The sequence below is a fragment of the Apis laboriosa genome, unplaced genomic scaffold (genome assembly GCF_014066325.1).
Source record: "Apis laboriosa isolate Shangri-la unplaced genomic scaffold, ASM1406632v1 scaffold13_cov153, whole genome shotgun sequence".
NCBI lineage: Eukaryota > Metazoa > Arthropoda > Insecta > Hymenoptera > Apidae > Apis > Apis laboriosa.
Window position 1 is genome coordinate 2,388,305 of NW_025221370.1, and position 12,775 is coordinate 2,401,079.

Sequence of the window (12,775 nt, forward strand, 5' to 3'; positions counted from 1 at the left end):
TATATTATATTATTATATTATATTTCTTAAAAAAAATTTCTTAATAAGAAAATTATATTATTTGACATTATATTCTTTATTTTTAATTTAACATTTAAAAATCACCAATATCAAAAGCATACGATTTATCTTTGGTCGATAATATATTTGATATAACATTTATTTTTGTGCATAATAATATATCGATATTCGCAAAAAAAACGCGCGAAATCATTTTTCGAAATTACAATCAATCGTTTTTTTATTTTTATTTTATTTATATCTCACGTATTTAAATTATTATATGTATTTTTCGATTAAAAACTGAATTATCGACATCGATAAAAATTGTAACTAGATTATAACGCACTCTACAGTAAAGAACAAAATTTCTAATTGAACAATTAAAAATAACGAACATATAAATTAAAAATTTGCACCTTTATTATTTAAACGAAATCAAATAAGTATTACACTAAAAAAATTAGTTTATTGCAAATTAGATTTGGAAAAATACTGTAAATATTATACATTATAAATACGTTATTATTTAACTTCTAAAATTATATTTCTTAAAATTATTTATTGATAATAATATTTATTGATAATATTAATTTTTTAAATTATTTTATAATTTTATTTAAATAATTAATAAATTCATTTAATAATTAATAATTTTTATTAATTGATCATAAATAATAAATAGTTTTATTCTATCATATTTTTTTTATTTCAATCTATATTATGAATTCATCATTTATAAATGACTTTGATTTAAGAGATTTAACGAAAATGTTTCTCTTCTAATTAATAACTTTACGATTAAAAATAATTTAAATATCAATACATTATTATGATTTTGTTTAAAACAAATATAATTCGTAAAATCGAGCATATAGTATTCTTTGTATCTCTTAATTTCGCATTTACAAACGATTGAAGTTGTACAAAGGTATTTATCGTTCGGTTACACGAGCAATAAATTAGTCAATGAATAGGGCCGTGTGTGCTCGATTTCTCTTCCTTTTTGCGCGCAGAAATATAGTAGTTCTGCGAAATCAGACAAGGTGCACCTATGGAATTTCGACGCAAAAAGATTGGTCTTTAATTTTTTTCTTTTTTTGAGACTTTAGTATCACTTATTAAGCTAACATAAAGGTTCATTTGTAAAGATCGTGTAAAAACGATCTCTTACATCGAGTTTGCACGAAATCGAATGAACAAGAATAATCATAGAATAAAATAACCAAACTGGGTTATTGCATGTTCTACATGCATAAAAATGAAGTTTTACTATACTTCACCTTTCTTGTAATGAAATTCTTTCTCATCGCAAAGAAGAACACGCGTGTATTTGAAAATTAAAACATTTCACGCGAAAATTCAATTCGATCATTCTCGTTAAAAATAAAAAAAAAAAAGCAATTTCTTTTATTTTCAACAAGATTGATGGAATAAGTAGTGATTCGTGACTCCCATACACAGTATTCTATCAAACCACATCGTTACGCGGCTTCCACGTTCCATTACTAGAAAATATTCAACCGGAATGATCGATTTGAATATCCTCTCGTAAGTTCGCGAAGCTACCGATAATACCGGAGATATACTTCCGCCTCGGTGGTATTAAGATAATCTGACCCTCTCGCTCAGCGTTCTTCAACCTCGTTTCCGACTCAAAACGATCTCTCGAAGATCTCTCTCGATCGGAACGACAAAATTCGTGACGAGAAAAATATTTTTAATTAATCAATCTATCAAATCACACGGAATATTACTATAAAAAGGAAAAAAAGAAAAAAGACGAAGGTATTCCACTTCTTCCAGTCTACTAAAAATTTTCCACGAATGATTCATCAAAGTTGTCGACATCTCCCCATTAAGAATCGAAGAGCACTGTCGTACGAAAGTTCCTCGTATCGCGACCGGCAAACATCGCGTTTCGAATATTAAACTTATCTCGAACGACGATATCGTTAGACCCCGCAAATGATGTTTAGCCCCATTCGGGACCTCCGCCTCCGTTCTGATTTTTTTTTCCTTTCTTTCTTTCTTTCTTTCTTTCTTTTTTTCTTCTTTTTTTTTTCCATCTTCCGCGGTATCGGCGAAACGAGTCTGTCTAACGAGAGACGTAGTCTGGAGAGATGAAAGCTTCGACGCGCATCTAATCGGCTTCATTATGCGCGCAGTAAAGAGTGCATGTTAACGCTGATTAATTACTCGTTGGCAGCTTGTTTAAACGAGCACACGCGGTACTTTTTCGTTCTCTCGGTCGTGGAGAGAAGATTTCTCTCTTCCTCTCCGCGTCGCTTCCGTCCCCTTTTCTTTCTGCCATTTCTGCCTTTTCTTCCGTTCCTCTTCTTCGGCCACACCGCCGACTTTGCCGCGGTACGACACGTCGTCGTTAGACCTGAGAATGAATTAAAATCACAATGGAGCTTGTACTCCTCCGTAATACTTGCCTCGCCGGTTGTATTTGCCCGGCGACCGCGAAGTCTCCAAACGAAGTATTTGCGCAATGATTTCACAGACGAATAAAGAGGAAGGGAAAAAAAAAACGAGCAGAATATCAGTATTTATTTTTTTTTTTTTATCTTCTGATCTATTTATTGCAATCCTATTTAATTATTTTAACGTTTTCCTTTTAGAATAGAAATAACTATACGCGTTTCAATTAACATAATCGAAGATTATCGTTAATCGAATCGAAACCAATACCTATCCTATAACCTAAAAAAAGAAAAAAAACCCAAAAAAAGAAAGGAAAACGGTGTTTTCTGGCAAAAAGATAAACGTGCATTCGATCGAAAGAGCAGGGACAATTTCGAAATCTTTCACAATTAACAATTCAATTACCTTGCTCCGTACCAAACTATCACCCGAACACCCATTACGCGATCCAACTTCGACCTAAGAACCAATCGACCGGATGCACTTATGGCTAATTTACTGCGCGAATTACACCGAAAACGCATCTCTCTCGTGAATCTTTCCCCTCCACCCTTCCAAGACGTCGAGGGGGAGGGGAAAAAAAACTTGCTCGATGAGATCGATTCTATCCGCCACAGCTCTATCCGCGTGCCAAGAATACTTAAACGATGCTCGCTAGTCGAACCGACCCGTGTAAGTGGGAGGGAGGGAGGGGGGGGGCACGCAGAGTGGAAAAGCGGGTCTAGGAAGGGACGGGGGAGGGATGGGCTTAAACTCTGCGATTTTAATTAATGTCGCTCGATCCACTTTGCACGGCCACCCTTCTATCGAACGCGCGGGATCTTTCAATCGCGTGGAAACTTTCCACGTTAATTATTTCCCCGTCGAACTCGGATTGCATGGACACGAGAGGAGGTGGAGAAGGGGGGAAGGGTGGACTTTGGCGTTTTTCACGTTGGAGAGGATCGAAGGAAGATTGGAGGAGGAAAGAAGAGGAGGACATGGGGAAAAGTGGGGAAAGTTTCGAAGGATCGGTTTTGCGTGGCGATTTTGGAAAATTTCGAACGAAGAAAACGATAAATTTGTAACGTTATTTTACGTTAATCGTATTAATTTTGCACTCGTATAGGGATATATATTCGCAAGATGTACGCATTGGAATAGTGAGAGAATCAGGCGTGCAAGGTGGAATTTATTTTTCTTCTTCTTTCTTTCTTTCTTTCTTTCTTTTTATCGAATATCGATAGAGGCTATCACAATTATTGCAGCACGAGATATGTTATTGACTTTATACGTAACGTTTCACGTGCAGCTGTGGCCACGAACACGTAACTTATTGCTCCTAATATTCCCCTCCTTAATGATTTTAATTAAACGCCACTCGTGAATCTAGTGGTTCGTTAAAATACTATGCCTTGGTCGTTTGCAGTTAATCCTCCTGAATTGTTACTCATCATTACCATATTACGTTCGAAATATACAATTACGCAATAATCTATTACATTCGAAAAAGTTCGTCGATCAACTGTGATGCATCACCATTACGATATTTTTTTCGTTCGAAAAACGGACGAAAATTTTTCCAATAAAAATAATAATCATCCGCAATTTTCGGATTCCAGTAAAATATCGATCGAAACGATGACAATTCTGTCCCTGTAAATGTACGTATTACGAACGTTTAAAAAAAAAAAAAGGAAGGCTGGTTTGTCCCTTCTATTCGCTATTCGCCATTTAACCATCGGTAACACGTTCAAATGATTCTCTCTGATTCATTTCACATGCCGATCGCTCGTTCGTTTTCCATCGTTCCGCCCTTGTACAAACGTTGCACCGTTTTCGTCCGTTCGTGCGTGATGTTAACAGAGAATTCGGTTTTTCCCTTCGTACCTTCAGAGATTATTCTCGTGGAGGGTTTCTGTGCAGCGTCGACATGCACTTACCCTCGGATAGACAGGCAGGGTTCCTAAAGGGTGATCCCATGACAGTAATCCGATACTTGACCGATACAGGTCGTCGCGTGGGATACGGAACACGTGTTTCCGTGGGCGACGGGCCCCGCCACTTTTGGAATATTTATCAATATGTGTCCGAAACCGACGCCGTACCCCCTACAACCGTTCTTCCTCTTCCAAACTTCTCGAGGCTGGCCAATACCGTTTCGAAACTTTCCACAACCGTTTCCTTCGTAAATAGAAATTGCAGCGATGATTTACAATTTCTGCAAACGATATTCCATTCCCAGTTAATTTTTTAAATCCAATCGCGCGATTGTTCGCGTACACAATTAGGTTGCATTTTCTTTGGGGGCGAAAACTCGCGGAAAATCGTCCCGGACACGGTGACACGGGATATGTAAATTCGTGACACAAGGATTACCACACGTGGACGTTGGATGAATTATAGATAGGGGGGAGGGGAGGGTTCGATGTGCCGCGAATATTCAAAGCGTATACATTCGATTTTTACTTGTTTGGATTAAGCGATTGTCGAAAAGTGGTGGAAAAAAATTTCGTGCATTTTTCGATTATTCGCTTTTGAATTTTTCAACGCCATCCCATCGATCTCTGAATCCGATCCAATCGACTCAAGAGAAAAAGATCAATCTACATATTCCTTTTCTTTTCTCTTTCTTCTTTCCTTAAATTCTCGAATTCTCGAAAATGAAACGAGAGGTGGAAGGGAAAGATAGTGTTTTCGTGTAACGCGATTGAAGAACGATGAAAGTAAGAGAAGCAAGGTATCTATTCTAGGATAGAAGAAGGAGCAGTTTTTGGTCGGCCTGTTTATAGGGCTCGGTGGTGGCCGAACGACGGAAGCTCGGTCAGTGTCTCGGCCACCCTCGTGCCGTGCACGTTTGCGAGGGAGGAGACCGCTTGTTCCCGGCATCCCCTCTAGATATACATACGTATCCCCCTCCTCCTCTATCCCTCTCTCGACTTAATGCCAGTACGAGCGCGCGCTTTCGAACGACGCGTCGTGTCGGCCGCGAGGGACGATCAGTCTGTTCTCCACGTTCTCCACGCAAGGACGATCGCCGCCGGCAATCCGTCCCTCTGATCTGTGACACGAACTTTGACCCGCGCTCCCGCTGCCTTCCTCGCGATCGCCTTTCTTATCGCGCCCCTCTCTCTCTCTCTCTCTCTCTCTCTCTCTCTTTCTCTCTCTTGCCCCGATGACGTACGCCCCTCAAGTTCCTCCGAGATCGGCTCCCAACATCGCGCGCAGTAGCGATTACGTTTTCGTCCGAGGCAACCGTGTTATTCACTCGCTACTCTCCGTCATCCTCTTACTCATCGTCGTGTGATCCGTGTCTCTCAAATAATACACACATATATATATATCAATTTTCTTCGTCTTTTCTTCGTGCGTATTCTTTAAATCTCGACGGTTTACGAGCGCGTGTGTTGTGTAATTGATCGAAAAAGGGGATAGGGGTGGACGATTTCTATTCGTGGACGAGTTCTTTTTTCTCTTTTTCTTTTTTTTTTTTTTTTTTTTTTTTTACCCCCCGTGACCGAACGTGGAAACGAACTCGTTGGATCGATTCGATTCGCGACAAGGAAAGGCCGTTTTCGTCGCGACACGAGGAGACGAAAGTTGGGAGGCATGTGATCGGTGGCATCCTCCCCTCGAGAGAAAGTTTTTTCCCGCGTTTCGAGAGTGGTGGTGGTGGTGGTGGTGGTGGTGGTGGTGGTGGTGGCTGTGGTGGTGGCGGTGGAGGTGGTGGTGGTTTTCGCGAGGAGGAAGGAGGAGGAGGAGGAGGAGGATCGTGGACGAAGGACTCGGAGGGCGGAAGAGAGGGTGAAAGAGGGACAGTGGCAAATGCGTTGGTTTAGGCGGTAGTGGTGCGGCTGGTCTTTTATGGCCTAGGGTGGTTGTACGGAGGGGGGTGGAAGGCACACTCGTCGTTCGGGACCGATATCTCGACGATATCGAGATGAGATTGCTGCCGTTGATCTCGATTATGTGTTTGGCGAGGCGATGCGCCGATTGCCGGGCTGTCGATTCCAACTCCGGGAACTCCTTTGGAAGGCAGGGCCGCAGATTCAGCGTGGACGAGCTGTTGAATACGAGATTCCCCCACGGTATCAGCGACGACGTGGACGTGGACGTCTGTAAGGCGGGTAAGCGATTCGAATCTTCTTCTGCCTCTCTCCCCCCGAAATTCTCCTTTTTTTTTCGAAATTCAGATTGATATTGGAAAAATAACGGAGACGTGTATTCGCGGAGGCGTGTTAATTTTTCATTTTTTTCCGCATCGGGGATTCTTCGCTTTCTTCTCGCGGGAAGGGAAAGTTTTAATAATAACGTATGCGGTTAGGATTAATATCGAAACGCGAGATGTGAGTTTTAGAGATAGATAGTTGCGAGAGAGTTGCGAGTAAATTGTTTCGGTAAGAGCAATTCGTGAATGCAATTGTGTAGAAGAGAGAGAGAGAGAGAGAGAGAGACGAGACTGCGTCTCGCTGTGTGAAAATAATACAAAAATGTGTACGTTATCGGTACGGTAGCAGCAGCGTAGATAGCAAAGAGATTTTCTTCTTTTCCCGCTGGTTTCGCAATACGCGTGTTACGAAATACGTAGAGCTAGCTAATATAGGAGATATGTAATTACAAAGAAGCATCGTTACGCTTGATACAAAATCTGCATGATATTGCAACATATCGGTGTTCGCGACCAACCAAGCATTGCTCGAATATTTTCCTCCCTCTATATATTCCTCTCTCCCTCTAAAATTGATCACGGTGTTTTCATTGTCCCCTCGATAGAAATGCTTTGATGCTCCGGGGACACTCGAACTGTCTCGCTTCGCGCGAAAAACTTACCACGGTATCGAACCAGTAAAAAAAAAAAAAAAAAAAAAAAAAAAAGGGTTCCACCAATCCACTCACCAATCGATATATTATTGCCGATGTAAAATTTGGAAATTTCGATTCGTTTTTAAAACTGGCGATTACTTATTATTCGATAATGATAATATCGACGTTACCGTTTATCGACTCTTTGACACACACACACACATACACACACGATTCACTATCGAGCAACATTCCACTTTATCTTAGCCGAACAAGAGAAAACTTTAGAAATCGTAATCGTTTTATTATTATCCTCTTAAAAACGAGAAGAAACGTTGAAGGATTTCAAGCCTCGGGTTACTTCGAAACTATCTTATTTCACTTGCGAAGAAGTTGCAGCGTCCGTTGACAATTAAAATTCTTTCCGAATCGAAATCGAATAAAATTTGTTCGATTTATTCGAACAAATCGAGGAGGTCCGATTGTTCTTTACCTGGAAAAGAAGTACAAGTAATCGTCCGGAGGAGATTATTTCGCGATACAACGGAAGGAGTGGACGATCTCCTCTCCGTTCGAGCGAGAAGAGCCTCCCTTTGTTCCTTCCCCGATCGAGCTGGTCAACCGAATCAAAGACAAAAGCCTCCACCCGTTTATATTGTTTCGCATAGATTCCATTTCCCCGGTGGGTCGTAAACCTTGCCAAGATCGGGAATCGAACGAGGATCGGAGGGGCCGTGGCTGTTCCCGGGTCCGGAGATATAAATGGCGGTTCATGCTTGCCGAATTAACGAGGCGAAACTTGGCGGGGGGTGGGAGAGAGGGTGGAAAAAGAGACGAGAGTCGATCGAGGTCGATCAAGGTTGAGGATCGAGAACGTGTCGCGGAAAGAGGCAGTGACCGTCATTGAAGGACCTTGGTTCGATAATCTTTCGCCTCGCCTCGTTCCAGGCGATCCTCGTTGTAATAGCTCGAAGGGTCCGGTTGGCCTCGACCAACCTTTTATCCTTCTCCGGTGATTATATCCCGCCTTTGGATAGAACCTCGTATACATCGAGAGGAGAGGAGAGATAGATAGATAGAGAGAGAGAGAGAGAGAGAGAGGTTGGAAACTGGAACGGGCGTGGACGAGAAGAATGAAAAACGACTCGATGATCCCTTGGTGTCGGTTTCGAAAAGAAAAAAGAAGAAGAGACGGAACTCTGGGCTCTGGTACCGTACAACAGACCTTATGTTAGTCCCACCGTTTCGCTCGATATCTAATCTCTGTTTGCGAAGAAAGAGAGGAAGGCGCTACTATATTCTGGTATTATCGTATTGCGCTTGTTGAAACGGTTGATTATCGTTACGTCGATGACCAATGCTCGTATATTTTCGTGAGGCCACAGCGAGGATAACTCGATATCGAGTTAATTCGTTTATGAATAATCGCGCTTACGAGTGTTTCTCTCCGCACGTACGGTGTGCAAAATCCAAGTGTACGGTATATTGCTATATTCCCCCTCCCTCCCCTACGCAATTAGGTCGATAAACGCGGGATAAAATTGTTGAGTCGCCGTATTTCGCGCGAGATTTTCAATATTCCTGTTGAACGAATGATGGTGGTGGTTTCGTTGGAGAACAAAACGGATTGTAAACGGCTTTTCCCGATACTTTTGAATTTGATAGAAAGTTTTCGTAATTCTTAATCGAGTTTGTAAAAACGATATGCAAAGGGGAAGTCGAAGCTTTCCCAAGAAAGCTTGATCGATATCCGTTGACAGCAACTCGATTTTCTTTCCCTTACGTCCACTTTGGAAAATTCCTCTTGGCAAGAGTTCTTCTCGAGCGCAAGAAGCGCTCCCTTGTCTTGCCTTCAAACTTTCCAACTTTCTTCCGAGCCATTTTTTATCTTTTTCCCTTTTTTTTTTTTTTCCCCTTTCTTTCCTTCTACGCGAGGATGCTCGACTTATTTGAGCCGCGTTGTTTACGCGTTTCACGATTAATCCGTAGATAGACAAGGGAAATTGGCGAAAAACGCGAATCGAGGAAGGGTAAACATCGACAAACATCGCACGAAATTTGGAAAAAACGTGGCGGAAAAGTTTCGAAATCCGTGTCCCGCAATAATACGCAAACTTGGATCAAAGTGGGCCGAAGTTTCTTCCATCAGTATCTTATCGAGAAAAAAAACATTAATTTTCCTAGTTTTAAAAATCGCAAATAAATCGTGCAGGATATGTAAAAACGATCGCGTTTTACGTTTTATCCAAAAAAAAAAAAAAACAACTTTTTGAAATTGATCGAGCGTGCACTTTTTCGATTAAAAATAATGAATTAAATTTGATCGGTTTTTTTCGGTACACCCTGTGTAGAACCAATCGATCAGGCTCTTGATGGTGTCCGACGTTAAGAAGAAAAAGGGGGATGAGAAATGGTTGGTAATATAAAGTGCTAGGCGAATCGGCATCGATTATAATCTCTCGCTATTGATAATTGCGAGACGAACGAGGAACAAACGATCCGCTTTATCGTTTGTAAATTTGCTCGGCAAACCCGCGTAGGAAGAATGGAGGGTGGACAGAGGTTGAAGAGGGGGCGAGGGTAGAAGCTTTGAATTATTCTCTTCCAATGGAAGTTTCAGCAATTTAGATTAAGATCAAAAGCCAATCGGATAATATCTCGAATACCCTGTTCCCGACTCTGTTGGGAACAACTTGTTATCGTATCTAGCTTACATTCGGCTTTCTTAAGGGAAATAACGCTCTTTCGATCCGATTCTTGGGAGGAATCCACGATTCACGAGGATTTGTTCCGCGATCTCGATTGTTCGCGCGATTCTTTCTCTTTCGTTTAACGGGTCTATGAAAATTTTATCTATGAAATATTACACACGAAGAGAATAGATAGGAGAGAGAGTCGATGATTTTTCCTTCCTTCCACTTTTGCTCACGTTTTCTCTTTCTCTGAGAAAATTTCTCTCGTTAATGCTCGAATCATATCCTTACATTACTCGTTAAAATATAATTCCATCTTTTCTCCGGATCTTCTATTTTATACGGATCAAGGTTTCACACCCGATATCTCGAGTCGCCCGATAAACACCGTGGAATGATTAATTAAAAAAACATTGTTGGCCGAGAAAACGTTTGCCAACGTAGCTAACGTAGCGCTCACGTTAGAACGATAATGCCCATTGATTTTCATGAGTGTAATCAGCTATATAAGTTGAACGCACTTAATGTAAATAAGAACAACGATAATGCCGAAAGCAGCGGCGTTCGGTGAAGATATAGAAGGGAAGTTATTAAGTCGGCAACTGCGAGAACTTGCTAATAAATATTCCGTAAGTGAAACAATTTATCCTCGTCTGATTTAAATAAAAAACGACGTAGCTCCCCGCTCAACGACTCTCATAATAGAGCTTTCATTCAGTGGCACGTTTTATCTACTTCCAATATTGATTTTCTGACATTGAAAAAGCAATTCTTTCTTTTCTTTCTTTCTTTTTTTTTTAACCACAATACTCCTCCATAGGAGGATAAGAGAATGTACCTCCACGGTAGCCGAGAGAATGTGACTTTACGCAACGCGAAACTAATCTACCGTGTGTTCCAAAAAGAAGAAACGCTTCGTTAAGCATGGAATAATATTTCCATCGCACTTCGAAAAACATTTTATTTTCACCATCTTTCATTTCACACATCCATCGATTCGCGACAAATAAAAGAATTTTCTTTGTCCTCCTATGCAGAAGAAACTACGAGTTGTGTCGTAGAGTTAATTTTTTTTTTTTTTTTCACGCCTCGATCCTTCCTTGTCTCTCTCGTGGACGAGAAATCACGCGTGAAAATGCGTAAAAATCGACGCGTGACTTTTTCACCGATTTCACCGAATTTTTTTCGTCTCGTCCACGGCCCATTATGAGGGCAATTATCGGCTGACTTTTTCCTATCTCGACTCGTTGGAATTTCCACGAAATTACCAGCCCGACGAGCAATGGAAGATTTTATTTCCCCATATCGATTTTCGACGTTCCTCTCTCTCTTCTTCTTTTTCCTCGCTCTTCTTCAAGGATTCTTCATTCTCTCTATCTCTCTCGTTGCTCCCTCGACAACGGTATCGAAGAGATAAACCGCGATAATATTTACCTCTCCCCTCGAAAAAAAAAAAAAAAAGAAAAAAGAATTTAACGGAAAAAACATCGACCAAGCATATTAACTTCTTCCTCATCATCATTTTCCCGATCCCTTGTACGAGATCGAATTTAAAGAAAAATATCAAGTAAAAAAAAAAAAAAAGAAAGAAAGAGAAGATAAGAAGGAAGATAATCGGAAAGATAAAGGAGGAAATGTTGTGCGTAGTAGCTGCCTCGTCGGCTACCAGAGTCTAGCCGCAATTGGGACATGAAAAGCAGGTTCGTGGATCGGGTCGCGTGCAGCGGGATGCGTTATAGCGCACGCGAGCTCCGCGATACCCGGACCGGTCAGTGTTTTCATTGGGCCGGGGTCTAAAGCACGCGGAACGGTACCTCGTTCCGTCCTTTTTTGCTCGTTAACTCTCTCTCTCTCCGGACGATCTTCAGCGCGCGCGCCTCCATCTTGGACGTGGACGAGAATTTTTCCAGGATCGATCCTGGAATCCCGACTCGAATCTCCTCCTCTCCCTTCCTCCTTCTTTTCCTTTCGTTCCCTCCCTTTCGTTTCTCCGCCTCCGATCGGTGAACGCGATCGGATAACGAGTGGAGTGAAGGGAGAGAGAAGGGAGGAAAAAAGTACGTAGCCGGATAGAAGATGTATAAATATCGATTTTATACCGATTCGTGCGGGTATCGGTATCGGTAGGGGGGGAGGGGGAGGAGGAGGATCGGCTTCTCGTCAGTGGTAGGAAATGGTAGGAATCGAGAGCCGTACTTCGAAGGTTTCGCGTGTTTCAGAGGATTTCACGGTACGTCGGTCTATCAGCTGTTTATCGTGGATTACACGCGATTGCGACGTCGTTTTAGCCGCCAACGACGCTTTGCTTCCGCGGGAGAATTGATCTATTGTCGCGAGATGTAATAAGAGGTTATTTTAAGAGGGATCTGAAGAGAAACGGGGGGGGGGGAGGGGAGGAGGAGAAGGAGAAGGATCGCGTTACGAGCAAGGAAGGAATAAAAGTTTTATCGCGACTTGTCTTAATTCGTTCGTTAGATTTTCCGGGAATTAATTTTTACGGGGATATAAGAAGTGACGTCGACCTATGTCGCTTCGCTCGAGACGAATTTATTTACGATCGAAAGTACGATTCGTACGATTTGTAAAGCTTTAAAAGAATCCGTTTTAATTTTGCCCGCGATAAAAATCTTTCCTATATTTCATTCTTCTAAAAGATAATCGCGATCACGAAACTCTTCAAGTTACGAACTTTTATTCTTTTGTGAAATTGTGCGAGAGAATCACAACTCGGTAATTATTACCACGCTTCAAGCATCAACTTCTCCCTGATTTTTACACGAGCCTCGCTTCTTCGAGGCGAAAAGAATTCTTCCTTCGAGGAGTCGGAAGGACTTTTTCAGTTCAGGAGTCGAGCCGGTTATGACGGTCAT

At 41.5% G+C, this 12,775-nt stretch overlaps 1 protein-coding gene across 2 annotated transcripts in view; it reads left to right on the forward strand.

The window, feature by feature from the left end:
• Positions 1-12,775, forward strand: part of LOC122721033 (tolloid-like protein 2) — a 53,179-nt gene that overhangs the window by 641 nt on the left and 39,763 nt on the right. The window contains exon 1 of one of the 2 annotated variants that reach the window (XM_043948229.1): positions 6,211-6,536. The exons of the other annotated variant lie outside the window; for it this stretch is intronic. Coding sequence (XP_043804164.1) covers positions 6,350-6,536 — 187 coding nt within the window. The 5' untranslated portion in view covers positions 6,211-6,349. Of the gene's footprint in view, positions 1-6,210; positions 6,537-12,775 lie in introns of those variants that run through there. 2 annotated transcript variants of the gene reach the window in all.